This window comes from Sciurus vulgaris, assembly GCF_902686455.1.
Source record: "Sciurus vulgaris genome assembly, chromosome: 2".
In the NCBI taxonomy this organism is placed as follows: domain Eukaryota; kingdom Metazoa; phylum Chordata; class Mammalia; order Rodentia; family Sciuridae; genus Sciurus; species Sciurus vulgaris.
Genome location: NC_136462.1, coordinates 176,623,991 through 176,651,765, shown reverse-complemented (window position 1 = coordinate 176,651,765; position 27,775 = coordinate 176,623,991). Strand labels below are relative to the sequence as shown.

General features: G+C 57.3%; 1 protein-coding gene and 2 long non-coding RNA genes across 8 annotated transcripts in view; all 3 read left to right on the top strand.

The window, feature by feature from the left end:
• Positions 1–1,452: 1,452 nt before the first annotated feature.
• LOC306655025 (tyrosine-protein phosphatase non-receptor type substrate 1-like) overlaps positions 1,453–27,775 on the top strand; it is a 41,735-nt gene continuing 15,412 nt past the window's right edge. The window contains exons 1-5 of one of the 6 annotated variants that reach the window (XM_079129178.1): positions 1,459–1,825; positions 2,631–2,718; positions 20,948–21,301; positions 26,470–26,787; positions 27,276–27,611. In XM_079129178.1, the coding sequence (XP_078985304.1) occupies positions 2,640–2,718; positions 20,948–21,301; positions 26,470–26,787; positions 27,276–27,611 (1,087 nt within the window). In that variant the 5' untranslated portion in view covers positions 1,459–1,825; positions 2,631–2,639. Of the gene's footprint in view, positions 1,826–1,893; positions 2,048–2,118; positions 2,372–2,630; positions 2,719–20,947; positions 21,302–26,469; positions 26,788–27,275; positions 27,612–27,775 lie in introns of those variants that run through there. The other 5 variants (XM_079129179.1, XM_079129183.1, XM_079129182.1 and 2 more) reach the window with 5 other exon arrangements.
• Positions 2,744–4,236, top strand: LOC306655027. Its single transcript, XR_013762159.1, has 2 exons — positions 2,744–3,201; positions 4,182–4,236. It is a non-coding gene; the product is annotated as an uncharacterized lncRNA (long non-coding RNA).
• Positions 23,380–25,618, top strand: LOC306655029. The gene is made up of 2 exons (XR_013762161.1): positions 23,380–23,701; positions 24,359–25,618. It is a non-coding gene; the product is annotated as an uncharacterized lncRNA (long non-coding RNA).

The following is a 27,775-nucleotide window of genomic DNA, read 5'->3' as shown; positions in this document are numbered from 1 at the left end:
TCAGCACACCCCGGCCCCCAGCAGTTCCACCTGGGCCTCCAAGGCCACCCAGCTGGACCACCCTCTGCCCAGCTGACCTTGGATCTTTTTTCTGTGGCTGCTCCCTCCTCCTGGAATACCTTTCTTCCCAATCTTTGCTTTCTCTTCTTCTCATCCAGCTCCTGCTTCTTGGGGACTTGACTTACCTGCCACCCTGCCTAAAGGAGCTCATCGCTTCTCACTAAGCTAAGCTTCTAATGTTGTCCATTAATTCTTTCGACTGCCTTCTTATCTGTCTCCTCTCCGAGAATGTGAATTCCTCCAGGGAGAGGTACCTGTTGTAATCTCCCACGCCCAAAGAAACGAGAACCCTTGAACTTCAAAGCTCCCCCAAACCCTGTGGGTTCCCAAGGACTGTCATCTCATTGACTTATCAAACATTTTCCTTGCACTTGGTTCATGTGAGGCGCTTTTAAAAATGTTATGCAAGTTATTAATTTGTCTAATCCCCACAACAGCATTTTTAGGCTGGTTCTCGCCCTGACCTCATTTCAGATGAGGAAACTGAGGCACAGAAAGATAAGGAGTTTGCTCAAGTCCTCAAGGCTCATAAGATTAGCAGAAGAATATGGACCAGAAAGTCTGGTCTTCCGTTTTTAACTGCTGCACCCTGCCTGCCTGTCTTGGCAGAAAAAGAGAACAAGGCATATGACCAAGAAGCTAGAGGAAGCAAGGGTGTCACTGTGCAGAGGTCATTAGCTTGGGAATAAAAAAAAAAAAAAAAAAAATTCACATCTTCTTTCTACCCTAGGTCTTGCTGTGTGGCCTTAGGAAAATCTCCCTCTCTGGTCCTCAAGGCCCTCTCCCTTTACAGACAGGGACTTCTCCCACTTTGCTTCCTTATGTCCCTTAACCACCACAGTGTGAAGCAAAATTGGCATCTCTGAGCTTATTTCCAACTCAGAAACTCTCCAATTAGTAGAGGGTCTTGAACTCCTTTTCCTCCCTCCCAGCGGAGCCGCCTTCTGCCAGATGACTCCAGCACTCCAACTTCCCACGGCTGACCTGGCTGATGCCAGGCACACGCGGAAACAGGAGGGGGACAGCATCGGTTGGGCTTTCCAGGGGAGGCGCGGCCTCTCCTCCAGGCCTCTTCCCCAAGTCTCCTCCTTTCCTCTCATCTTCCACATTTCCCGGCGCCCAGGCCTTCAAGCGGGCCCTCTCCACGCCCCTACCCGGGGCCTTCTGCACCTCTCAGTCTGCGCTCCGTGGAGGAGGCACCGGGCCAGAGAGAACCCACCGCCCCAGGCAGGCCGGGACCCCGGCTCTGCTTTCCCCGCCGCAGCCCCTTCCCGCTCCCCAGCGCCTCTTTTCCAGGCGGCACCGAAGTCCTTCCTACACACACGCTATTTTTGTACCATCACTCTCTCCTTCCTCTCCCCTTCCCCCTGCCTTCACTTCCTGCCTGCTTCACCTCGGCCCCGCTCGGGAAGCCTTGGGCCCCTCCGGCCCGCGCCCATCCCCAAGGCAGCCCCGAAGCTTTGGGACCCAGGGGCAGGGCCACTCGGGGAGGGGCAAGAGGCAGAGCTCCCCGCCCCCTCCACTCCCCCACTCCTGCGCCGCCTGCAGCCTCTCGCCCGCGGCGGGAAGCGGGGAGCAGTCCGGCGCCAGTCGGGAGGCCAGGGGAGGTCGGCCGCAACTTCCCCGGTCCACCTTAAGAGGACGATGTAGCCAGCTCGCGGCGCTGACCTTAGAAAAACAAGTTTGCGCAAAGTGGAGCGGGGAGCCGGGCCTCTGGGCAGCCCGGGCGGCGCTTCCACCGCCTTCCAGCCTCCCGGGGGCGCAGGTCCGGGCTGGCGGGCGCGGGCGGGGCGGAGGGAAGGGGCGCGCGGCTGGGAGGCTGCGCGCGGTCGGAGCCCCAGGCTCCCGCCGTCCCGAGCCGAGCGGGCGGCGAGGCTGCTGCGCTGCCGCGTCCCGGGCCGCGGCCGGGGACCCGCGCGGGGCGCTGGGCCCGGCGCTGCCCTCGCCCCCTCCCCGGGCGCGCTGCGGGCGGGCGCCGGGCGAGGAGGTGCCGGCGGGGCCGGAGGCGCCAGCAGCCTCCCGGCGGGCGGAGGGCGGGCGCAGGGGGCCGGGCTCGGCGGCGGGCGCCGCGCGGGCAGCCGGGCGGGGCGGGAGGGCCGCGGCGGGGGCGGCTCTGCGCTCGGGCCCGGCGGCCGCGCTGCCCCGGCCCTGCGCTCGGCGCGCCGCTCTCCCGCGCGGTCTGTCGGCTCCGCGCGCCGCCCGCCCGCTCCGCTCGCCCCCCGCTCGCCTCCTCGCCGCCCGCGCTGCCCGCGCTCGCTCCGCGCTCCCCGCTCGCCGCCCGGGTCCCTGGCTCGCTGCCTGGCTCCCCTGGGTCTGTCCTCTCCCGCCGCCTCTGCCCGGCCGTCCCCGGCTTCGCTGCCCGCGCGCTCGGGCTCCGTCCCCTTCCCCGTCCCTCGATCTCTCCCGGGGGGCGGGGAGTCCCCGACAGTCGCGGCGGCGGCGGCTCCGAGCCGCTCCGGGCGCCCGATCCGGGGCGGGGGGCGGGGGAGGGGGAGCCTTAGTCATTTCCCCGCTCCAGCCCGCGCCGCCCGGGCGCGCACTCACGGCCGCTCTCCCTCCTCGCTCCGCAGCCGCGGCCCATGGAGCCCGCCGGCCCGGTCCCCGGCCGCCTCGGGCCGCTGCTCTGCCTGCTGCTCGCCGCGTCCTGCGCCCTGTCAGGTAAGCACCCCTAATCCCCACCGATGGCCGCCCCGAACGGCGGGCTCGGGCCTCGAAGACTGCCGCTGGGAGCCGCTCGGCTAACGTGCAGCGACAGTCCTAGTGGGAGAGATGCCTGTAACCAGGGTTACAGATGCAGAAACTGAGGCCCAGAGAGGGCTAGCGACTTGCCCAAGGTCACACAGCCAAGGCTAGCACCCAGGATAGAACTCTTCCTATAAAGCTCTGTTTCTCTAAACAGTGACAGTGTGACACTGTGCTGGGCACCAGGACTTCCTGATGAGTTGGTTTCCCCAGCCCCTGCCCAGTGGAATGAGGACTGCAGGCTGTCAGAGGCTCTTAATGCAGGATGCCTGGCTTCGCTTAGAGCTCTCTCACTAGACTCAGGCTTTCCACAGGTTTGACTTCAGGGTCCAGAGAGGGGTTGGGGACTGAGAAGCTGCCTGGAATGGAACAGAAACAGGCTGTTGCAAATAGTAAAGAGTGAGTCCTCGCTGTGGTACGGGGAGTCAACAGTGTTAGTGTGTACGCGGGGCGGGGGGCCAGAGCCAGGGAGGCCCTGGGGAGACTGCCTGTGATCACCCCATCTCTCCTGAAAACGCGGCGGATTGTCCCTGTGGAGGCAAAGCCTCTGGATGGATAGCCTCTCTCCTGGCGGCTCGCGCTGGCTCCCGCCTGCCCCAGGCTTCCGGGCAGCTCCCCGCAGTTCAGGTGTTCTGCGGGGCTGTTACCTGTGGCTCTGAGCATGTCTTTTTGTTGGCCTACATCAAACACCTGGCCATCTCTGGCAGGCAGGCAGCAGGCAGGCGGGCTGGGGAGGCTACTGTGTGTAATCGCCAAGGGGTGAGGTCACCATTCAGGAGTCCTGCTTCTTAAAGGGGTGTTGCAAAACCGGGAGTCTCCTGGGAGCGGGGGAAGCGCAGAGCGATGGCGTCGAAGGAGTTGGGGAGGGAAGGCACGGGGGTCTTGTCTTGTGGCCTCTGGAAGCTGTTGTGCACCGGGTCTCCGCATCTGCCCCCCTGAGCAGGGAGGTAAAGATGAGCTCAGTATCCACCAGCCCCCCGCCCCCCACCCCTTTGCATTTGCCTGGAAACTGGTTACCATCTGATAGCAGTGAGAAGGAACTAGAGGGGGTGGAAGGAGAGTGGGGGATGGACAGCAGCTTCTCTCTGCCCTGCGTTTAGTTCCCCCTGAGCTCCAGGCACCCACAAGCAACCCCCCCACCCCCAGTCCCTCTCGGTTGCAGGCGGCTCCTTGCTGGGTGGACGCAGGCTCTGATCCACTTCCTCTCTTTCCCACCGGTGGATCTCAATCTCCTTCCTGCCTCAGTCAGCCATGTGCACCCTGCCAAAGTCCCAGCCCTGCCCTGCCCTGCTTGGAAATGCACAAGTGTCTCTCCCAAGTGCTTCATTTTCCCGAAGCACGGAATTGGGCCCAAGTTAATTTCTAAATGTCTATTCCAGGCCCTTCTCCGACCAGGACCCTGTGGTTCAGTCCCTGGCAAATGAGCAGTGACACTGATTAACAAGTGTTCAGAGGGACACCTGCCTCTGCTGGGGCGCTGGCTGGGAGGCCAGCACCCTTCTTGTGATCATGTCTCCCCCTCTGCCTGTAAAAACAATCTATAAAATGGTAAAGATGGGGCCATAAAACTTCCGTTCCAATCCATTCAGCATCAATAGCCTGAAAAAGTGGAAGCAGCAGAGGGGCCCAGATTAACTTTGAAATAAATAAATCTTAGGAGGTAAGAATGAATTTCTGGGTGGAGGGTGGTGGGAAGGGGTGGGGCATGGCCATCAGCTCTGGTCTCCCAGCATCCTTCACTCTGTGTTCTCTGGGGTCCTGGTCCCACCCTGGGTCCTGGCATGGAATTATCCTGCTTTGGCTGGAGAACGGGGCCTCGGGCCCTGCCTCCCTTGTTTGGGGCATGGGATTCATGACAAAGCAGAAGAGAGACAGGATAGGAGGGCAGGAAGGCAGGAGGAGGCAGTTGTCCAATTTTCTAAGAAAATGGATTTGTTCGGGTGAGAAACTCAAATGTCAGGCTTAGGAAGGCAGCTCTGGACTGAAGGACTGCTGGTGTCTCAGGGAGGACTGTCCTCCTGGGAGGTGTCACATCACATGATTGCCGTGGCTTCACATGATCACCGTCTGGGGGGGAACTGGTCATGTGGATCATCTGGGTTTAGGGGGAGGCAGGGGAAGAAGTTTCTACAGATCGCATTTGGCACAAATGCAAATGCTGCCAAAGGGAAATTCTAAAAAGATTCTGGTGAAGTCACCGCCCCGTGTTCTTGGAGCCAGCGTAAGGCCCACTTCCTGGCAACTGCACTAGGGAGATTGGGGACACCTGGGCAGATTCATTCTGGGCATCGGGGCCCCGACACTGAACCTGCGGAATGCTTGCTTGACCCCCTCTAGGCCTGGGGACCTCGGGGTCACCTCTCAGGCAGACCTCAGAAGAGCTCCTTCACCTTAGCCTGGAGAAGGCTGAGCTGAGTCGGGGTTCAGTCTCGGGGGCACAGCTGGAACCCCCATGAGCCTCCGACCCTTGGTGGAAGGTGGCCTGTTGGTGGCTCCCCTGAACTTTCCTAAGTGATGAAGTTCATCTCACTTCCTTTTTCGGAGGAAAAGCAGGGCTGGGAGTTTGGTTCCAACATGCCCAGGCTGTGGAAGGTCCTTCACAGCCCTGGTGTTCTCTGGGTACTGTTGGACCCTTAATTATTCCTTTGCTAACCCCGTGGAGACTCATGGTGTGATTCATGGCTTTCCTAGCCGTCAGCAGCACCCATGAAGTCCTGATGTGAACCAGGGGTTGGGAGAGGGCGGAGGCCCGATGTTTGTTGAACAGCTGTGTTCCTGGCGGTGCGTTTTATCTGCATGATCTCACTCGTCAGGGATGCCCGGGTTGGCTCTTAGCCCCATTTTACAGAGGAGGAAAATCAAGTCCCAGACTGGGGAAATAAGTTGTCCCAGAGTCAGAGCTGAGGGAGCCTGGGGTTTGAATGCAGGCCTTCCCTCCAGGTGTGGCTTCCCATGGGAGAGACTCCATGCCTTACTTGGGATTCCTTGGTCCAGGATGAAGAGGGTGACATGAGTCCCCTCCAGACTTTGGTGGAGAGTCGTGGAAAGACTCCTCCTCTGGGCAGAGGTTTTCAACTGAGTCACATGCACATGCTCCGCTGAGAGCCCGCTGGCAGCCCTGCGCCCTCACGCCCAGGGCGACATGGCTCCCCAAGAGCCCCCCATCTGGGCTGCTGAGCTCCGGAGCCCCCAGAGCTGGATGTTCCTCCCTGCATCTTCCCGGTGCCCTTTGCGACAGATGGCGAGGGGGTGTGCGAGAGGAAGGGAGTCTAAAAGTGTTGTACGGATCCCACACGCTCGCACTGCTTCCCATGGCTCCCTCCGTGCGACAGGTTACCTCCTCATTTGTAGTCCTGAGCTGACGGAAGATCCCTCCCCGCTCTTCTGACATGTGCTCCGGTTTCTGGCCTTCAACGCGGCTCCAATCATGTCACTCCCCGGCTCACGACCATGGAGCTCTTGGTCCAAGTTTTCTTGAAAAAACAGAAAGTAGCATTGGGGCCTGGGCTTCCTCCCCGACAGGGCTGGTGTCTGGCCACGTGCTTCCAGCAGGCTGACCCGCGAGCAGCTGTGCGATCACAGGGCCCACGGCCCACAGCTGGCGGCCCCGGAGCCTGAAATGCCAGCACCAGGAAGAGCCCCGCTCTGGAGAGTCCCAGGTGGGGCCATTTCTGCCCCTGTGCCACTCAGGCAGGGGACAGGATGCATTTGATTTGTGATGGGCACCCTGTGTAGCGCGAAGCCACGCTCCAGCCAAACCCTCACCTCTGCTTTGCTCAAGCTGTTCCTGCCATCCAAAATGCCCCCTCCCGGGTGGGGCTGTAGCTCAGTGGCTGAGCGCCTGCCTCGCATTGCGGGGCATGGGGTTCGATGCTCAGTGCCATATCACAATAATAAAGATATTGTGTCCCTCTACAACTAAAAAATATTTAAAAAATAAATGCCCCTTCCCAAGCCAGGTGTGGTGGCGCACGCCTGTAATTCCAGCGACTTGGGAGGCTGAGGCAGGAGGATGGCGAGTTCGAAGCCAGCCTCAGCAATTTAGCGAAGCCCTAAGCAACTCAGTGAGACCCTGTCTCTAAATAAAATCTAAAAAGGGCTGGGGATGTGGCCCAGTGGTTGAGTGTTCCTGGGTTCAATGCCCAGTACCAAAAAAATAAACAAAAACAACAAAAAAAACAAAACGCCTCATCCCTGCCCACCCTGGCCTCCGTGCCCGAGTCCTGCTCAGCCTTCAGGTTTACTGTCTGTGCCCCCTGCTTGGTTTTCTTCCTCCCCTGAGCCTCCCCAGCCAACCCCCTGGATTTGCGTCTGCTCCTGTCTGAGGCTTCCTACTCTTTCCCTCCTTAGCCTCTCACCTGCCTCTGCCTAGTCAGGGCCAAGACCCCGTGTGCCGAGTAGGGAGTCGGCGCTCAGCTTGGCTCAGCTGCTGTTTTCCTCCCCGTTCTTTCTGTTCTGATCTCCTCATCTGTAAAACCAGGGCTGGTTTCCGTAAAGCCTCCAGCACGGCGTCTGGCGCATGGTGGGCGCTCGGACCACAGGAGTGGCTGAGGGAGTGCGTGTCGGGGTCACGCAGCTGTGGGGGACAGACGGCTAAGCAGACCTAGCCGGTGCCCTTTAATTGCACATTCTGAGACTGAGCGCCGTGGGCACAGCCGGCCTCTAGGTGGCTCTGTCTGGACCCGCAGGGCTGGAATGGTGGATTCCCAGGCCTGGAAAGCTGGAGGAGGCTGAGGGGGACAGCACCCGCCTCCTGCCCAGCACCTCATTGTACCCCCGAGCAAACTACAGCCGGCAGAGGGAAAGGGACTGGCAGAGAGAAAGGGAGCTCACGGGGCAGCTCTGTAGCCAGGCCCGGGTGGGACGCCAGGCCTCCTGTGGTCCAGGCCAAGGCTTTTAAAAACGGGGCTGTGCTGGAAGTTTCCACTGTGAAAGCCAGAAATCTGACAGGATCTTGAATTCTGTGAGAAAATTCTAAAGTCATCATAATAGGAAACATCATTTCCAGACAGGCACAGCAGAGCTCAGCCCTGGAGTGTGTGGTGCCAGTTGTCCTTGCCTCTGCCCTGGGTGGTGTCCTTCGTCATCATCTGACCCATTTGACTAGTGAGGAAAGGGAGGCTCAGAGAGGTGAAGCACCTTGCCCAAGGCCACACAGCATCGGAATCGGAAGGCCACCCCCATCAGCCTAACCACAGCACCTGTGTGCTGTTAGCCCTGGGCCATTCTTTAGACACTGTTTAGCCTTGCTTGGCAGATGGGGAAACTGAGGCCCGGGGGGCTGGCATCCTGCTCTCTTGAGGCTACACCTGATGTCGCCTGATCGGCGTATCATCTGGGAGGTGGGGTCAGCGGGTGTTCCCAAGATGTTTCCGTCCCCACGCTGGAGAAGGAAGCATCTATTTTGACAGCTGAGACGTTTTCCTGTTAACTTCAGGCGTTCCCGGGGTAGGTCTCCTCTAGAACCCTCTGCAGGACGGATGGTCCGCCAGGGGTCCTATGGGTCGCCGGTCGGGGGGGCGGGGAGGATGGAAAGTCCCGCCCACTGTGGGAGTGGTTCTCTGTGCCTATAGCATTTCCGAGCTCATCCATCTGGGGACGCGGTGTTAGATGCTCTGGTGGGATCCGGAGGGAGATGGGGGCCAGGAGCGGGCGGTAGGCCTCCCAGACCACAGAGGCTGCTGGGGCCGGTGGGTCTTCAGTGTCCTCCAGAATCGGGAGCCCGTGGTGGAAGCAAGGACTCAGCGCACATGTGACTGGCACACGCTGACCCCAGACACGCTGTCCCTTCCCCTTTTATTTTATTTTGGAAAACTCCAAACCTATGAAAATGGGAAGGAAGGAGTCCCCTGCCCCAGGCCCGGGCCCTGCCCCTTGCTTTGGCCTTAGCGTTGTAACGAGATGCTGGGCCTCGGCCATCGCTTCCCCTAGACACTCGGCTCTGCGTCCCCACAGGGCACGTGGTCTGTTCTCACGGTGAGCCAGAAAGTACGGTTGCAGATAAGGAAACCGAGGCTTCCCGGAGCCAAGCTGAGCCCTCCTGAGGCCTCAAGAGTCAGAGCCAGGATCCACGCCCCCGTATACTCTTAAGCCTGCTGCTGTGCTTATTAGGGGCATTTTAATTATAAATGATTTTTGAGCATCTGCTGCGTGCTCCCTGTGCTCGGAGATACAGCTGTGAGCAAGACAGAAATACTGTTCTCAGCCAGGCCAGTGGCCCATGCCTGTCATCCCAGCGGCTCGGGAGGCTGAGGCAGGAGGATCGCGAGTTCAAAGCCAGCCTCAGCAACTTAATGAGGCGCTAAGCAACTCAGTGAGACCCGGTCTCTAAATAAAATATTTTTAAAAAGGGCTGGGAACGTGGCTTAGTGGTTAAGTGCCCCTGGGTTCAGGTTTAATCCCCAGTACCAATAAGAAATACCTGCTCTCAGGGAGCGGACATTCAGAAAACATAAACCCAAGTAAACATTCGTGTCAGGTGGAGACACATGGTGAGAAGAAAACTAAGCAGAATAAGGTTGGATGGGGAAGCAAGGAAGGCCTCTCTGAGGGGCACAGATCTTGTGGAACTGAGGGAGCCGCCATGGGACTACCAGGGGAGGAGCCTTCCATGCAGAAGAACAGAAGGTGCAAAGGCCCTGGGACAGCAACGAACAAGGAGACCACTGTACACAGAGTGAGAAGAGACAGGGACGGGGGAGTTAGCGAAGGTCAGGGCTAGACCAAGTAGGATGTGAGTATCCCATGTGGAGCCCGACAAGCTGTGTAATAGGATCATTACACATCATCTCATTTAACTCCCACCGCAGTTCTCTGAAGTGGGAACTAGTACTATATTCACTGGACACAGAGAGAAATAGACTCAGAGAGGTAAAGTGACTTGCCCAAGGTCATACTGCTTTTAACTGCAGCGTGAGAATTTGAGCCCAAGCCCCTGAGTGCTATAGCCTCTTCATAACTGCTTCTGCCTTTGTCCCTGTAGTCTCTTTGCCCACAGCAGCTGCCGTGGGTCTATCGTTGGTCCTGCCCCACATCCCCTGCAGTTCCCGCTGCTCTATAATAAAAATCCAAGCCCTTGCCACGTGCCACTTTCCGGAGCATATCTGTCTCCAGCATTGTCACTTGCCACTCTCTCCTTCCTCCCTGGGCTTCATCCCTAGAGGCCTTCTTTGGGGTTTCAGCCACACCACTTCTTCCCTACCTCAGGGCGTTTGCACTTGCTGTCTGGGCCAGGGAAACCTTCCCTGGCCTTTGCTTCCTTCAGGTTTCTGCCGCCGTCTAACCTCCTTAGATGCCTTTCGCAGGCACCCCACTCTAAAAAGGTTCCCTGGTGATTTTCGATCACTGTGGCAAATGTGTTGGTTTCCTGGTGCTCCGAGCCATTTCTGTATTTATTCGCTTCATTATTGCAGCGCCATCTCCCCCACCAGCCTGTAAGCTGTGTGCGAGTGGGAACAGCCCCTGGTTCGTTCACTGCTGGGCATGTGGGGCCGCAGCCCGGTCAATCCACGTTGGTGGAATGGAGGGACAGGTGGGTGTGGAGATCCGCCTGTCCAAGAGGAGGCCGGATCCAGGGAGCCACGCAGGCAGGGCCGGCGCCCTCACCACCGCCAGGCACTTGTGGGCCGGCACCAGGACCTGCCCGTCGTCCTGAGCTGTCGGAAGCAACAGCGTCTCGGTGCCAGGTAGGAGAGGGGCAGGCGGTCGGGCTGCTCAGGAGTCACAGCGAGACCCCAGCGGCACAGTCACGCGCGCCTCCCGAGGCCGAGGCCGCGGAGGAGCAGCAGGCGCCCCAGGGAGGGCCTCGCGCTCTCCACCGGGGTTCGGTTGGGGGTTTAGCCTCGGGTCAGCCTCCCCATGAGGGTCTGGCGGGGAGGTGGTCTGGCCGGGCAGGGGTAGAGCCAGACCCCTCGGCGGCCCTGTGACCCTGACCCCAGCGGCAGTGTGGTCCTCTGTGGAGTGGGCTGGTGGCAGCCCTGCCCGTTGTCCGTGGGGCTCGTTCCTGTATTGCGTCACCATTTATAGTGATAAGAGCAGATTTTATAGAGTCAAGAGCAGATTGAGTCCTGCTCTATTGCTCACCAGCAGGGAGGCTGAAGCCCGCTACTCTGCCGCTCTCGGCCTCAGTTTCCCTTCCGTGGAGCGCGGGCCTGGCCTGGGTGCTTCCCTGCAGGTCTCTTCCAGCTACAGGCGCTGGTCCTTTGCGTGATGGTCTTTGGGGTTTTCAGCCACACCACTTCTTCCCTACCTCAGGGCCTTTGCACTTACTGTCCGGGCCAGGGAAACCTTCCCTGGCCTTTGCTTCCTTCAGGTTTCTGCTGCCATCTAACCTCCTCTCTAAGCTCCTTCTCGGGAGGAGAGGCTGTGCAGGGGGCACCCACTCTGGGGCCCTTCCCTGAGTCCACACCGTCTGTGCCTCTTCCTGGCTGTGTGCTCTGGAGCAAGTGTCTTCCCCACTCTGAGCCTCAGTACCTGCATCTGCAAAATGGAAAGGCTGCTACTGCTTCCTCCCGTGCAGGGACAGTGGAGGGTTAAGGGAGCTGAGAGCCACGGAAAGTGCTTTTGCAAGCTGCAAAGAGCTCTATAAAAGGAACCAGTGAATAGTGTCAGCTTGGGGGAAAATCCCGTCCAGAGCCTGTCTGCTGCCGCAGCAGAGTGCTGAAACCTTGGCAAATGTCGTTTCGTAAATGTGTGCGGCTTTTAAGGGGGACTGTGCCTCAGCTGGGAAGATGTGTGGCGGCCTGGCCTGAGTGTGCAGAAGCTGGAGCTGCAGGGAGAAGCCATGCCCGTGGGCTCCCCTGGTTCAGCCCTGCCTCTGCCACCTGCCTGCCTTCTGGGCCTCTGCTTTCGCACCCGGAGGAAGGGGATGGTGACATAGGGCCCTTGGGACAGTGTGGGCTGTCCCCAGTGTGGGCTGTCCCGAGGGCTTCTTGTTTTCTGGCCGGGTTCCCCCATTGCCCCATGGGAGCCTGGGAGGCCCCAGGGCCTGTCTCAGAGTGACAGTGGGCCTGGGTTGGGGAGGACACGCCTGGGTCCTCAGCCTCGGCTTCCCTTCCAGGCCTCTGCAGAGGAGGGAGGCAGGCAGAAGCCCCGCAGGTTGCCCAGGCACAGGCCCAGCGTGTGGTGACCGCTGTGTGCCCTCCCAGCCCCTCCTGGTCCCCCGAGGCCCACCACAGTGCGAAGGGTATTTACAGGTGTGCCCAGGTGGGGTTCCTTCCCTGCCACCGTGCCCACAGGTCCCAGTGCAGACACTGCTCCGCCACCTCCAGGGCCGTGTGAACCAGCTGGAGCTCCTCAGGGCCTCTACCCTCCTGCCTCCTTGCTGACCGTGTCCAGCCCACCCACAGGTCCAGGCAGAGGGGCCTGTGCAGGCATGGCATCCAGGCAGAGCCGTCCTGCCCCGGGGAGGCCCCTCAGGCTTTGACGGTGGTCCTCCGTCACGCCCTGCACCACTGAGGGCCCTGCTGCAGGGGTGGCTGCCCGGCCCTGAGGACTCGCCCTGCCAGCGTGGCACTGAGCTCCTTGCACAGGCCAGCCTGGTTCACCCCAGCACGATGCTAGTCTTCATCGTCATCATCGTCACTGTGGTCACTGTCCCCTTCCACAGACAAGGAGGAACCAGAGGTCCGCATGGGTTAGGACCTTTCCTGGGGGTCACACAGGTAGGAGGGTGAGAATCCAAATGAAAAAGTACCTTCAAACAAATGCCAGGCACTGGTCTCAGCCTGCGGAACAAAATGAAGTCCCTGCTCCCAGAGGACTCTCAAAGGCTAGGGTAGGGAGACGGAGACTGAAAAAGTTAGGTCAATGTGCAACAGGTTGGGTAGAGAAATAAAGCAGAGCAAGGGGCGTTGAGGGTGTTAGTGTTTCAGTCCTCGTGATCAGAGGCAAGGGAGCCGGCCCCGTGGATAGCTAGGGGAGGACAGTACCAGGCAGCGGTAATGGCAGGTGCAAAGGCCCTGTGGTGAGCAGGGGAGGAAGGTGGCATAACTGAGAAAGTAAGGCTTTCCCATGAGGATTCTGGGTCTCAGTCTGAGTGCAGCAAGGGCCTGAGGAGGGATGTCACCTGACTTAGGCTTTAGAGACTCCCCTGGCAGCAGAGGGAATGTGGGTTACAGAAAGGGGAGGTGGAGGCAGGGAGGCCACTGCCACAAGGATCCAAGTGAACAATGATGGGCAGTGAGGTGGTGAGAAGAGGTGAGAGTCTGGCCTCACGTTGGAAGCTGAGCTGGCAGGGTCTACCAGTAGGACGGATTGCGGGAAATGGTGAGAGAGGAGCCAGGGAATCCTCAGCCTGGCTCTTCTGAACACTGGGCATGCACCCTGTAGGGGGAGGGGACCCGAGGCACAGGCGAGGAAGCAGAGGCTTAGAGAAGAGACTGGCCAGGTTTCCCCCAGGGATGAGGCACAGGTCTTCTGGCCCCAGAGCCCAAGCTTTGTACTGCCTCTCTTGGCCCCTTGGAGCTGACTCCCTCCTGGAGGGTCCTGGGGATGCAACAGGGGGCAGGTCCTCAGAGCTGCCACCAGTGTAGGTGAGGAGGGAGCCCACCTGACCACCAGGCCACCTGTTCCCATGAGCACGGCCTCAGTGCAAGTGTGGCACTCTCCACAGCAGCTGGGCTGTCTGCACCCAGGGTGCCAGCAGAATGCTCCCCGTGTAGACCTGTTCTTCAGATGGGAAGCCGGAGCCGTCCTTAGGGTGCCAGGTTAGCCCAGCCCCATGCTAGCCCCATCCCAGCTTTCTGGGACGCACCTCCCACGCTCTTCCCTGACCCCCAGGTAGTACAGGGCCTTTGCTCAGGCCTCCCCACCCCCTGAGTCCTTCCTCTACCTGCCTCTGTCGACCTCCAAGACCCGGCTCAGGGGCTGCCACTTCCAGGAAGTCTTCCCAGATCCTGCCCCACTTTGGGGACCCCTCCCCCAAGCCTCCTCTCAGGATATGGATGGCCCAAGCTTGGTCATCCCCATGTTTAGGAAGGCCCCAGACTGAGCTGCTCTTAGGAGCAGGGCCTGGCACAGGGCGGGGTTTGGGAGGGTATGAGGAGTGGTTCTAGCTCAGAGGCCCAGACGCTGGGAGCCTGAGCTGGCCACCCAGCTACACAGTTCATGCTGCCCCGCACTGGGCAGCCCCTCTGAATCCACCCTGGTCCCTTCTGCCCCCATGGCTGACCCTGTGCTCCAGCAGGGACCCACGTGCCAGGCAGGTTCTCCTGGAAGGTCAGCACCTCCTCTCAAGGGCAGGGCCTCGCTCAGGCACTTGGCAAGACTAGCCCACCAGGGATGGACAGGGAGTGGCCCTCTGTCCCCTCCTCACCTGTGACAGGCACGTTCCCAGCTGGCCACACTCACAAACATGCGTGCGCGGACACACTGGGTACTCACGGATAGCGGTCCTGCTCACACCCCTTCCCACTCGCGCACGCGCAGGCCTCCCGCAGCCGCCCCTCCCTGCGCACGCATGGACACGCCCCCGCACGCTGGCTCACACCTCCCAGGCCTCCCCCAGTCTTCCACGTGCCCAGGCAGCCGGGGTGCGCCCTTCCCGTGCAGCTTGCCCCCCAATGCCATGTCCCCTGTCCCCCAACCGTCGTGCGCAAATGGCCCCACACACAGGATCTGCCCCCCACGCTCACGTGCTCACTGTTGGCCCGCCCAGGTGTATGTGTGCGAATGCTGGTGCTCCGCACACACGCATATGTGCACACGCGCACCCCTCTCCCTTGTGTGTGCCCTTTCATGCACACTCACACATCCTTTTGCACACACACACTCCAACCACTAAATCACAACCACAGCCAGCAGAAGTGCCGCCTGGTGAGGTGCCCGTGCCTGCTGCGGGGACCGTGGGGTCATTCAAAACCTCTTGGGACACTGAGCCCGGGCACTGCCGGAGCTCCAGCCAGGGCCTCCCGGGTCCTGCAGCTCCTTGAGTTGGTGGGAGGGTTTGTCACTAGCCCATCCCATGGTCCCCTCTTTGCTGACCCAGTGCTCCCCAGGGACAGGCCAGCTCCCCTGCAAGTGCCAGCGTGAGCCCGCACTGGGCACTGGGGGGTGAGCCCACCCCCTGTGGTCCCTCCCCGGGCGGATGGGGCAGGCTTCTGGGGGGTCCCCCAGGTTCACGCCCAAGATCCCTCCGCCCTGCCTCCCTCCCTCCCCACAAGCTTCAGCTCTAAGTTAATTTGGTTTTCTTCCATTAGAAAAATCCTCCTTGCTTAGTTTTTCACTTCTGGAAATTGTTCCCATCTTTCTCAATCTCAGACACCACGAGCACTGTGTTAAGAGAGAAAGTCAAGTGTGTCTCCCAGCCGGACATCAGTTCTCAGCTGCGGGGCCTTCTCCAGGTGGCCTCGGGCACAGTGCTCCAGCCCTTCCCCGCCACTGTGGGAGAGAGAGGAGGCGGGGAGGTGGGCAGAGGTCACAGGGGAGGGTCACCAGCAGAGCTGCCTGTCCAAGAGCACTGAGGTCCATTCCTGATGTCTTTGGTGGTTTCTTCCAACTCTCCCCTCACCACGAGTGTCGAGCTCCGGCAGCCAGGGACACCACCATCCACAGCCGGCAGCTCAGGGTCTGGGACACGGTGGGACCCAGTCTCTCATCACTGACTATCTCTGTACTGCGGGCCCCAGACATGCGCTTCTCTTAGAGCGCCCCTCCCCCAGCAGTTACTTCTCCCCTTAGGAAGCCCACTCAGGTGTTCTGGATGGACACTTGAATTTTTTCCAGAAAATATTCAATGATCACTGAAAATATATATATATATATATATATATATATATATATATATATATATATATACACACATACATATATATATATTATCTACATATTATTTACTATAAAGAAACAGTAAAATGTTCCCACTGCATCCCACACCTAGCCGCTTTTCCTAGGTGTAACACACCCCAACACGGGAGTGTTATCTCGTCCATCAAGACCTCTTTCTTTGGACGTGCAATTGATCAGTACCACTGCAAATATTTATTGAGCATGCACTCTGCACCAGGCACAGTTATCAGGAGCCAGGGAGATAGTGGTGAGCAAAAGGACAAAAATCCCCCACAGCGGAGGTACATTCAGACAGTAAACACATAATGTAGCTTGCCTGTGACAGGTACAAACACAATGAGATACGTTGTGTATACATTCTGTGTGTGTGTTACATTTGTTTGTTTTGAGGTCCTGCAGGTAGACTCCAGGGTCTCATGCATGATAGGCAAGTGCTTTACCACTGAGCTATACCCCCAGGATTTTATGTATATAATTTTTATTATGTTTAATCAAAACTATATTACATAAAATTATAATTATAATTTTATTATTATGTTTAAAAAGAATTATACTACATATTATATGATTTATATATAGTTTAATTATATAATGTTTATATAACATGTTTATAGAAATATTTTTTGCGGTAATAGGTATTGAAGATTGAACCTAGGACTCCACCATGGAGCTATATTCCCAGCTTTTTTCCCAGTCCTGCTAAGTTGCCCAGGCTACCCTGGAACTTGCCATCCTCCTGCCTCAGCCTCCTGGAGAGCTAGGATTACAGACGTGTGCCACCAAGCCCAGCAAATTCTGTATTCTTTAATGTTCATTCAATTTAGAAAAAATCTGAAAAATACCCAGAGTAGAAGGGGGGGAAAAAAAAGAGAGAGAAAACCCCCATCAATTCTAGATTCATGATCCAAAGCGTGTTGCATTTTATAGCTTTGGATAGTAAGTTGCGGTTGTTCATAAATAGTTTCATTTTATTTTACAAAGTGGCAGTCATCCTGAAAGCGCAGGGTTTCCTTGTCTCTTCTCTTGCACAAGCAATGGGAACAAAACCATAGACACCAGCAAACTCCTGTATAAATCCAACTACTCAAATTAATAACCGTTCATCCTTGATATCCACACCCCCCCCCAAAAAAAAACAAAACAAAACTGTAAGTATAGGACCACTCAGTCTATGTCCAGGTGACCACTCTGACCTGTGGCACGTTGTCACAGTATCTACACCATGGTTTTCACGGCTGTGCACTTGGCCGTCACATGGATTCACATGCAGTGGGGTCAACCAGTCTCCTTCCCTCGGATATTAGGATAGTCCCAATTTTTCATTTTTATAAGAATGCTTTTAAATGAACAAACCAAAATGTTTGCACATACCCTTAGCTCTCTAAAGGTATGATTTTTTCATTCACTCATGTTTTAACTACTCTACATCAAAATGTTGATTGCAGTTCTTTGATGGTATTATATGAGATTATTTTGTTTTTATACTTTTTTGTTTCCTCTAAATGCTCTGCAATGAACAGGTTTTATTTGCATAACTACGGTGTTATTTAAAATCAGGCCTTGAAAAATGCCCGTATGACCACAGTTTTCACAGTAATGGCTTTTTACTGCTGCCTGGAATTCCACCAAGGGGTAGGCTGGCCTTCACTTGGCCATCCCTATCATTGGCCCTTAGGGTGGTTGTTTCTTTCTAGATTTTTCTAGAGGCGACCCCCTCCACATCTGAGATGATGTTCCTGTGGAACAGCCCAGCACAGGCCAGTGGACAGCTCTTGCCATCCTGCCAAACTGCTTTCTCCATAGGACCTTCCAACTCCCCTTCCCACCAGCAGTGGGTGGCATGCCTGCCCAGCCCCCTCCCCTCCCGAGACTGCTTGGGGCCCCTGAATAGTTGCCCACTGCCAGAAGGACCAGAGAGCACAGGAAAGGGTTTTGTCAGCAACGCCAGTGTGATGACCCGGGGCCTGGACCGCAGGAGCGATTCTTAACGAGCTCAGTTCCCAGAACAGAACCTGCAGAGAAGAAAGAAAAGACAGCAAGCAAGGGGGGGGGGGGGGGCAAAAAAGCTCTCTTTGGAAGAAACACACACATACCCAGATTAAAATAATATTTGGCACTTACGTCGCACTTTTAAAATTCTTCAAACGCTTTATAAACACTAGCTAATTAATTAAGCTGCCTAAATCTGGCTGCAGTTGGTGGAGAGAGCTCAAGAGGATCTAAAAAAAAAGAGGGGGAGCCAGCCCTACCCAACTCCAGATTTTATTGTCGCCTGCCCGGGGTGTGATGACGGCCCTCTGGCTGCACCACAAGAATAGCCCTGCTCCCGCTTGCCGCCTGCCTAGTGCCGCAGCCCGGCCTGAGCGCAGCCCCTGGCTGGCTGCTGACTCTAACCCGGGGTGCTGATACTGATACGGATGGTAACCACGCCAGCCAGGTCCAGGCCTCCCCGGCGCCTAGAGATGCCAATAGGAGCTCCATTTCACAGACGAAGACGGGGAGTCTCCGAGAGGGGATTTGCCTGGATCACAGAGCAAATAAAAGCCCCTCCTTCCCCCACTCATCCATGTGTTCAGTCAACAGATCCTTACTGAGGACCTGGGGTGCGCCAGATCCTGTTCCAGGCAGGAGGTTGGAAACAGTCCCTTATGGATCCAACATCCTGGTGGGGGGGAAATAGAACAATCCAGAGAAAATCAAATATATACATGGTACCGCTTTGTGATAATAATAGGAATAGGAGCTAAAATTCAACCGGCACGTGTGTGGCGGTGTTTATGTGTAGCTCCGTCACAGTCCTCCTGACTATCCCGGGGGCCGGTGCCAGGACCGTGCTTGGTGGACGGTGGCATGCAGCCCAGGAAGGTGGGGGCAGAGTGGACAGGGGAGCTCTGCTGTGGCCCAGGCCTGCTGGCCCTAGGGCTGTTTCTAGCTGGGCTACTCTCCCCAAGCTCCCGTACAGACCCGGGGAGTGTGGCTTCCTGGGTGCTCTGGGCAGATGCTGGTGTTGCCTCAGGGCCTCTAGGTCTCGACTGGCCTGCACCTCCTGTGCCTTCACCATGTGCCTGGCCACCAGCTCCACTCTTGGGCTGGCTGATGCTGGCCCGGCCCTTGTCCCCAACAGGCTCTGCATTCTTCCCTGGCACCATGAAAATCAGGCCATGCTCAGGCCAGCACTTGGAGACCCTGCTCACCCGCCCTGAGAACCAGGCCTCAAGGGCCAGCCCTGACTGGAGAGGGGAAGTGAGCCAGGGGTGATGGACCGATGGCCACAGACCTGGTCTGAGCTCCTGGGTCTGTGGACCTCCCTTGGACACTTTCCCCCTGCCAGCAGGACAGGGCCATCTTGTGGGCTGGTGGGCAAACTCAGGAGGGTCCCTCTCCTGCCCATTCAGAGTGGAGGGGCTACTCAGGGAGTCTGCAGCCCTGTCTGATGGACAAGGTCTCCTCAGGGTCAGTGGAGAGCCCAGGTGGGGGCCAGATCACTTGCCCCATTGTGTCCAGACTGCATCTTCTTCATCCTCTCTCTCCCATCCAGCTCCCTCTCTGACTTTGTCTGTCTCCGTGTCTCTGTGTATACAGTTGTCTCTCCATACCCTCAGGTTCCACACCCACACATTCAGCCACAGCTAGGCCTCCGATGGCTGCCTCTGTGTGAACACTACAGACGTCGTTCCTGTCATTACTCCCTAAACAATACAGCCTAGCAACTACTCACGTTGTAGTAGGCACGACGATCGTGCCCTGCGTAATGACATCTTGCTTGACAGCAGGCCACGTATTCACCCCACGGCCACACACCCCGTGCTGTGTGGTCGGCCCCACCCAATCTAGGTGTGGGCGAGTACTGTGCTGCTCAGGCAGTGAAATTGCCCAACAGCCCGTCCCAGTTGTCTAGCAAGAGGTGACCCTCAGGAACCCAGGATGATGTACAGGGCGTGAGAGGATTGTAGACATCAAATGCCAATCATGTAAATGTGGCGTCATTTTATAAGAGGAACTTGAACATCCTTGGGTTTGGGCATCCAGGAAGGGTACTGGAATCAGTGCCCTGCAGGTTCCGAGGGGTGGCTCTGTGTGTTCCTCCCTGGTCTCCACAGTCTTTCCTTTGTCCCCTGCCCACCTCCACCTTGTTCAGAGCTGGGGGCCCAGGATGAACTTGCTCCAAGCTCTCTCCCTCAGTGCCTGGGTGTTAGCAGCCCATCCCGCGCCTGCCTGGGCATCTTCTTGGCTGTATCCTTCCTCTGCACCACCCCCGGTCTCTGGGGGGTCTCCATCTCACATTCTCCAGGGTCTCTGACTCCCAGGCCTCTCCCACACCCGACCCCAGCCTGGAACCCTTGAGGCCTGGACTGGGTCCCACTCCCATGTGTCCCCATCGTCTAGCACAGGGCTGGCCTGGGCGGTGGTAGCGAGTGTTGGCGGAAGTGAAGTTTGAGTAACAGCCCTGCCCTTTAGCCACTGTTTCTCTAACGACGACCTCCCCTGTCCTCGCCTGGTGCTTAGGGGCTCCTTTGGGGGAAGCTCGTTTTCTTTGCAAACAAGGTGGAGGACCAAGGGTGGGGCTTCCACTCATTTTTGTGGATAAGGAAACTGAGATTCAAAACTGATGGATAAACCGGGGTCACATGTGAATAAGAGATGCACCAGGTTTCAGACCAGCTCCGTTGATGCCAAAGACCAGATGCTTCTTTTTGCCACTGTCCCTGGTCTCTTCCTGTCCAGCTCTCCTGGGCAGGCATCGAGATGGACTGGGAATAGTTATTTTACAGATGAGGAAGGGAGGGCTGAGAGCCGGAAAAGGCCCTGCCCACGCCCAGGGCAGCACTTGGCACTGGGAGAGCAACTGGGTCTTTCAGTTGCCCAAGAGATGGCCCCAGGTGACACAGGACACTACCAGGCCAGGACTACAGTCCAGGTGCTGCACCTTCACTCCTTCCCGGGCTGCTCAGTGCAGCTCCCAGTGAGGGTCGCCCTCCTGGTCCAGGCTGGAAACCATCTGAGGCCTCCCAGAGTCGGTCCCTGCACCCGGGTGGCCTCCTGCCTCTGTACCTTCTCCCAGGCTCTTCCCTCTGCGGGACCCAGGGCTCAGATTTGAATTTCAGAGCCTAGCGAGACATGGCTCTGCCACAGAGGGCTGAGGCTGTCACAGCTGCGCTCTGCCACGTGACTTAGCAGGCTCCGTGCCTCGGTGTCCTTGGTATCCCCGGCCATGCCAGGTTAACTGTGATGACGTGTGCCCTGCTGAGCTCATGGCCCTCCTGGGGTGTGTATTCAGGGAAACTGGTTGTCGATAACACGTGATAAATCAAGAGGCTCCCACCAGGATGAACAGTGACCACCCTGTGTCTCCCTCCAGGAGCAGCTGAACCAGAGCTGCAGGTGATTCAGCCTGAGAAGTCAGTGTCTGTCGCTGCTGGAGAGTCGGCCACTCTGCACTGCACTGTGACCTCCCTGCTCCCCGTGGGGCCCATCGAGTGGTTTAAGGGGTCAGGACCAGACCGGGAGACAATCTACAATTTCAAAGAAGCCCACTTCCCCCGAGTCACAAATGTCTCAGATACCACGCTGAGGGAAAACAAGGACTTTTCCATCCGCATCAGGAACGTCACCCCAGCAGATGCCGGCACCTACTACTGTGTGAAGTTCCGGAAATCCAGCAATGAAAACAAGGAGGTTCAGTCTGGATCAGGCACTGAGCTGTCTGTGCGAGGTGAGTACAGCTGACTCCTCGTCCCAGGAATGTGACAAGAGGTCAGGGTAACGTTTTCCATTCTGGGAGCCACGCTAAGTAGCAAGACCTGCACTGGGTGCTCCTGTCATGATCTGCTGTCACCCGTTCTGCAGGTCAGGGAGGCCGAGGCCTGTGGAGGCCATGCTCCTTCATCCAGGCTCCATGGCTGGCAAATGGAGGCCATTTGCACCCCTCACCTGCCTGCTCCACAGCTCTGACTTTTTCCAGTCTGGCCCAGTCCTGAGGCTCCACAGTTGCAGGCTCTGAGGGTTTGAGGGCCTTGCCAGTCACAGAGCCAGACCAAGTCTGCTGGCTTCAGAGAGCACCGCCTGTCGGTGGGTGAGTCTTGTCATTATTCCATGAGCACTGAGGGCCACCGAGGGCCTGCGGCGTGCCAGGCTCTGCTCTGGATGCCATGGAAGAAGCAGGGAGCAGCCCAGACTGAGGCTCTTGTCCCACCTCCTTGTGTTCCTGTCCCTTCCAGAGGACCAGGCACTCCAGAGGGGGCAGAGGGCAGGGCATGCGTTCCTTACTTCCTCTTCTGGAACAGCCTCCTGAGAGGGTCCTGACAGGCTCCGCTTCCCTGCCACGGCTGGAGGCGTGGTGGAGGAGCTGCCAAGAGGTTGGGCCTTTGCCCTGAGTCTGTCTGGAAAGGCCCTTTAGTCTCAGAGACCAGCTCTCACAGGCCCTGCAGGGTAGAAGCAGAGCTGGTCCCTCACACAGGGACTGGTCCCCACGTGGCTGACATAGGGGTTCCCAGCTGAGGCAGCAAAGGTGCTCACTTTGGGTTTCTTGCCAGAAGCCCAGGATCCTCTTTCTAACTCCTGAACCCAGGATGGTCAGCAGAGAAAGGAGCTTTTGTCCATCCACCCCACCCCATGGTCCAAGGTCCACAGCCAGTGAGTGCCAGGATCAGGCCCAGAACCCAGGTCTGATTCCAGCCCCTACTCTGTGCTGCCTGCTGCTGAGACTGTCTGCTCAGCTGGGCCAGGTGCATAGTAGGTGCTGAACCCCTTCAGCCCATCTGCCGAGCAGGGAGCCAGTCTTCTGCTCCGCATGGTTTCCCAGATCTTCGGCACCAGCCTCACATTCAGACCCCGAGGCTGGTTTATGATCTACAACCTCCCCCCAGTGCCACCCGATCATTCCTTATCAGGGTTCCCCATCACTACGTGGGGAGCTGCTCCGGTGCCTGAGCGGGCGCTTTACAATCCAGCAGCCGGAAATGCCTGGGTTCCCCTGGTGGCTGTTTGAGTTGTTCCCAACCCTCGGCTTCCTCTTCAGGTGGGAGACGTCCACTGCAGAGGCCCGCTTGGTCAGAGAACATGTTTATTTTGCTGTATTAGATAGCACCAGTGTTCTCTCCTAGGTGTGGCAGCACCATGTCTCCTCACCACCCCTGGATGTAGGCTGCAGGTGGCTTCCTCCTGACTTTGCAGGTGTCACCAAAAAAAGACACGGAGGGCCTGGGGGCTGCATGCCTGCCTGGGCAGTCATGGCCAGCAAGCGGCTTGTGTGACTCGCCCTGCTGACTCCTAGTAGACACTTGGCCCTCTCCTCCTGCCTCCATAAGGCCCTGGAGGAGAAAGGAGGGAGACGGAGGGGGCAGAGCTGGCCAGGTGCCAGACGCCCCATCTTCCTTCTGGCACCTTTGCCTTGAGTGCCAACCTTCCCAGGCTATTGCGAGGATGCAGGGGGCAGCCTGCTCAAGAACAGACCCGCAGGAAGCCGGGGAAATGTGCTCCCCGGGCTGCATGGTCTTGGATGAAGCGTGGCTTCTCTTGAGACCTCAGTTTCCCTGTCGGTGAAATGGTAATAATCGTGGCCCCTGCCCAGGGTTCTGTGGCGATGAGAGCCCTAGCGGGGTGGGCGGGGGTGTCGGGGTTATTACTGAGCAGCAGGAGGGCAGGGACAGAGCCCATGCCTGGACCCACACCCCAGCCGGGCTGCTTTCCAGCCTGTGACCTCAGACAGGGTGCTTCACGCAGGGGGCCTCAGCACCGTCACCTGTCCAGGATGCCCCCCACCCCCAGAGCAGAGCTGGCCCTGAAGGACCAGCACATGGCTGGTAGAAGGTATCCCCTCAAGTGAGCTGTCGGGTCAGGCTCTGTGACCTTGAAGGGGCCACGTTCCCTCTCCAGTCTTCAAGGGTCAAGAGGGTTGGGGCGGCATGGGATCGGTGGCTCCCACCTGGCTGCTCGTTGGAATCACTTGAGAAACTGAAAGAACTCCCAGACCCAGGCTCCACCTCGAAGTTTTGCTTTAATAGGTCTAACGGGGATCTGGGCATCTGAAGTTTTTAGTTATTCCAGAAGATTCTAACACACAGCCATGGCTGACAACCTGGGAGCTAGATGGCCCGAGGCCACAGGGGAAGAGGTGAGGTTTTGTCCCCTGACAAAACTGGTCCCCCATGGAGGTAGAGCACGGGAGCCCTTTCCCAGTGTGGTTGCTTCAGAACAGCCTGTGCTGGGCTCAGCTCTCTGGGGACCGGGGCAGGGCAGGGGCACTTCCCAGGGAGCACAGCCCAGGGCCCACGGAGGGGCCGCACAGACAACTTGCTCAGAGCCAGCCTCAGAGCAGGACGCCCCAGCTCGGTCATCCACGGTCTGCCACCAGTCCCTGCTCCTCAGCCACAGCCCTCCAGCCTCCATGGCCCAGGATGTCACTGAGGTCTGTCCCCCTCCCTTCTAGGATCCCTGGCTTTCTGTCAAGAGCTCATCTGGAGGAGTGGCCTGGGATCCCACCCCTGATTTGAAAGCCACTTCCTCAACCTCGTTTCCTGCAGGGCTGGTTAGGAAAACGGGGAGCCTCATCTGGGGGTTTCTGCTCCTCCTCTCACTGGGGTTCTCCTGGCAGCTGCAGGAGCAGGACGGAGGCTGTTCCTGGGGTCCCCGCTGCATTTGTTGCTCCTTCTGGCTACTAAAAAACGAATGTGTGGTTTCAGAAGGAGTGAGCATAGCAGGCACAGGAGTCATTTATTAGGCTCCTACTGCATGCCAGGCACTGAGTTTTGCCTTCATCCTCATCTTACAGGGTGGTGTCCCCTTTTTACAGAGGGGACACTGAGGCTCAGCAGGTATAACAGGGACAGGGGCTGGGGTCCCGTGACTCAATGGTCAAGCACGTGCTGAGCACATCCAGGCCTGGATTCTGTCTCTAGCACCACAACAAACCAACCAGCCAGAGAGTCTGAAATGAATCAACCTACATGAGATTCCAGGAGCCCTGCCCTTTACCTGCTGTGTGTCTTTGGCCAGCCACGCCTGTCTCTGAACCTTATCGCATAAAGGGGCTCACCCTTGGACCCCCTTCACGAGGTTGGTGAGCACAGATGTAGCAGGCAGCTTCAGAGCCCTTGAAATTTTATAAATGGTAGCTGCAGTTGTCCCTGGAATCCATGGGGGATTGTTTCTAGGACCCCTGAGGATACCCGAGTCCGAGGATGCTCAAGACCCTCATGTAAAATGGCGTGATATTTGCATATATCCTTCGCACAGCCTCCTGTGTACTTTAAAACATCTCTAGATTACTCATAAAAGCAAATACTATGTAAATGGTTTTTAGACTGTCTTGTCTAGGGAATAATGGCAAGAAAAACCCTGTTCATGTTCAGTACAGGTGCGATTATTTAAACAATGCTTCCATCCGCAGTTGGTTGAGTTCAAGGACCTGGAGCCCTCCCATACAGGGGCTGGTTCTGTCACCCCTCATCCCGTATCGACCTCCGGGCCGCTGGTGTCTTGATGACTTAAGTGGCACGCCCCTGATTGTGCCCTCAAAGTGTTTGGTGAATGTTTAGGGAGTAAGGTCAATGTTTACATACACAAATATTTGTGATATTTGCTGCCTGGAGACTGTCGTGGAAGATGCTGGGTGGGAGACTCCAAAGGACCCGTCTGAGGACCCGTCCACAGGGCAAACGGCCTCCTTCTGATTCCCTCTCTCCTGAGCCTCTGCCTGCTCCCAGACCTGAGTCTGTGTCTCTTGTAATTAACCAGCGATTAACAGCTTAACCCTCTTTAGCCTCCTGACCACGTGGCGATCTGTGTTTCCAACCTAAAAGTGACCCAAGGAAGCCCCCAGATTCAGAAGAGCATCGCTTCCCAGCGGCTGAGGAGGCTGAAGGAGGATCACAAGTTCAAAGCCAGCCTCGGTGATTTAGCAAGGCCCTAAGCAATTTGGCAGGACCCTGTCTCAAAATAAAAAAAAATATAATAATAATAATAAAATAGGACTGGGGATGTGACTCTGTGCTTAAGTGCCTCTGGGTTCAATCCCTGTAGCATCCCCCCCCCCCCAAAAAAAAAAAAAAGATAGAAAGAAAAAAGAAAGAAGAGAATCTCTTTAGCCTCTCCCTTTCAAATCCTGGAGTTAGCACAGGTTAGACCCACTGGCATATTTCTGGAAAGGAGGAAAATCATGGAGTTCATTCATAAATACCTGCAGGGAGCACTCTGGACAGGAGGAAAGTCTGGGAGAAGGATAGCTCTGCCTGGGTTCATATCTGAGGCCCATCTCCTGTGTGTGACTCAAAGCAAAATGCCTCCAGGGTCTCGTAATCGTCACTGTGGCCCCAGAAGAGGGGCCGGCACCCCATGTCTCAGATGCAGCACTGGAATGTGCCAACACACACACCTCAGCGTGGCCAGCACGGTTCCAGAGCTCATGGTGCTGTGGTGCTGCTGGCCACCGTGTTGACCTCTGTAAACGCTTTCCCCAGGTCAGCGAGACTTCCAGGGGAGGCCAGTAGGGAATAATTAATACGAAGAGAGAAACAGGTCGGTCATTTCCTTCCTGGGCCCAGAGTGGTGGAAATCCCCTCCTGCAGAGGACTTTGACCTCAGCCTGGAATTCCACCTCGTCCTTCCCTTCCTCACTGTCTGGTTCTGTGTATTTGCCACCAAGACAGGAGATAAGAGGCTAAGGACACCCCTTCCTAGCTTTATTAAGAGGATTAGCAGATAATGTCCTGTCTAGGCTGGGGACCTAGCTCAGTCCAGAGTGTGCTTAGCAGGCATGAAGCCCTGGGGTCAATCCCTAGCACTGCCAAAAAAAGAGTGATATCTAAGATGGTTTTTCAGTGTCACTGGCTCCTGGTCGGAGGTGGGCTCCATCACCTGATTGTCTGTCATGCTCCTTCACAGCCAGACCTTCTCCCCCCGAGGTATCGGGTCCTGCGACCAGGGCCACACCCGGGCAGACAGTGAGCTTCACCTGCAAGTCCCACGGCTTCTCCCCCCGCAACATCACCCTGAACTGGTTCAAAAATGGGAACGAGCTCTCCCACATCCAGACCAGCGTGGACCCCGCAGGAGAAAGTGTGTCCTACAGGGTGTCCAGCACAGCCCAGGTGACCCTGGCCCCTGGGGACGTGCACTCTCAGGTCATCTGCGAGGTGGCCCACGTCACCCTGCAGGGGGGGCCTCTTCGTGGGACTGCCAACTTGTCTGACACCATCCGAGGTACAGGACCCTGATCCCTGCCCCAGCCCACACCTTGCCACCCAGCCTGCTCCCCAGGGGCCTTTGCTCAGGACCTCACTGGCCTGGGCTGTACTTCCCAGCAGGGCTGCCCACCTGCCATGCACATGGGGACTCCTGCCCTGTGGCCTACATGTGCTAGTGGCTTCATTTCATTGACCAGCAGGAACTACCCCTGCTGAGCTCCTACAAGAGCCAAGTCTCTATGTGCTGGGTGATTTCATTTATTTTGTTAAATTTTTGCATGCCAGCATGTCAGGTTCACTCACTTTTACCCTAACAGGAGCCACTGGTCACTAGGCACCTACAGTGTGGCAGTCTTTGTGATTTTTGATTCCATTCCTGTGCAACCCTCAATGTTTGAGCGCCTGCTGCATGCCTGGCCCTGTCCTGAGGGAGGCCCTTGCTGAGCCGGCAGGAGCTCAGCTGTCTGTGCCATAAGGTCACAGCTTCTGCCTGTGCTGTTTCAGTTCCGCCCACTGTGGAGGTCACCCCACTGACCACAATGGCAGGGAGCCAGGTGAACGTCACCTGCCAGGTGAAGAATTTCTACCCCCGGAACCTACAGCTGACCTGGGTGGAGAATGGAAACGTGTCCCGGACAGAAACGGCCTCGACCCTCTCAGAGAACAAGGATGGGACCTACAACCTGACCAGCTGGCTGCTGGTGAACTCGTCTGTGCACAGGGAGGACGTGACCTTCACCTGCCGGGTGGAGCATGATGGGCAGCCGGCCACCACCAGAAACTGCACCCTGCCGGTCTCTGCAGGCTCCAAGGAGCATGGCCTGGACCACGCCCCCTCTGGTGAGGCCTCCACCCTGGCTGACCAAGTGCTTTTCAACTTGATGTGATTTTGTCTCTGTTGTGATGTTAACAGCAGTGACTCCTCCTTCTCGTGGGGCAGTCCAGAGGCCTGCAGCACAGCATCCTGAAGTCAGCTGCTCCCACACCCACACTCCAAGGGTCTC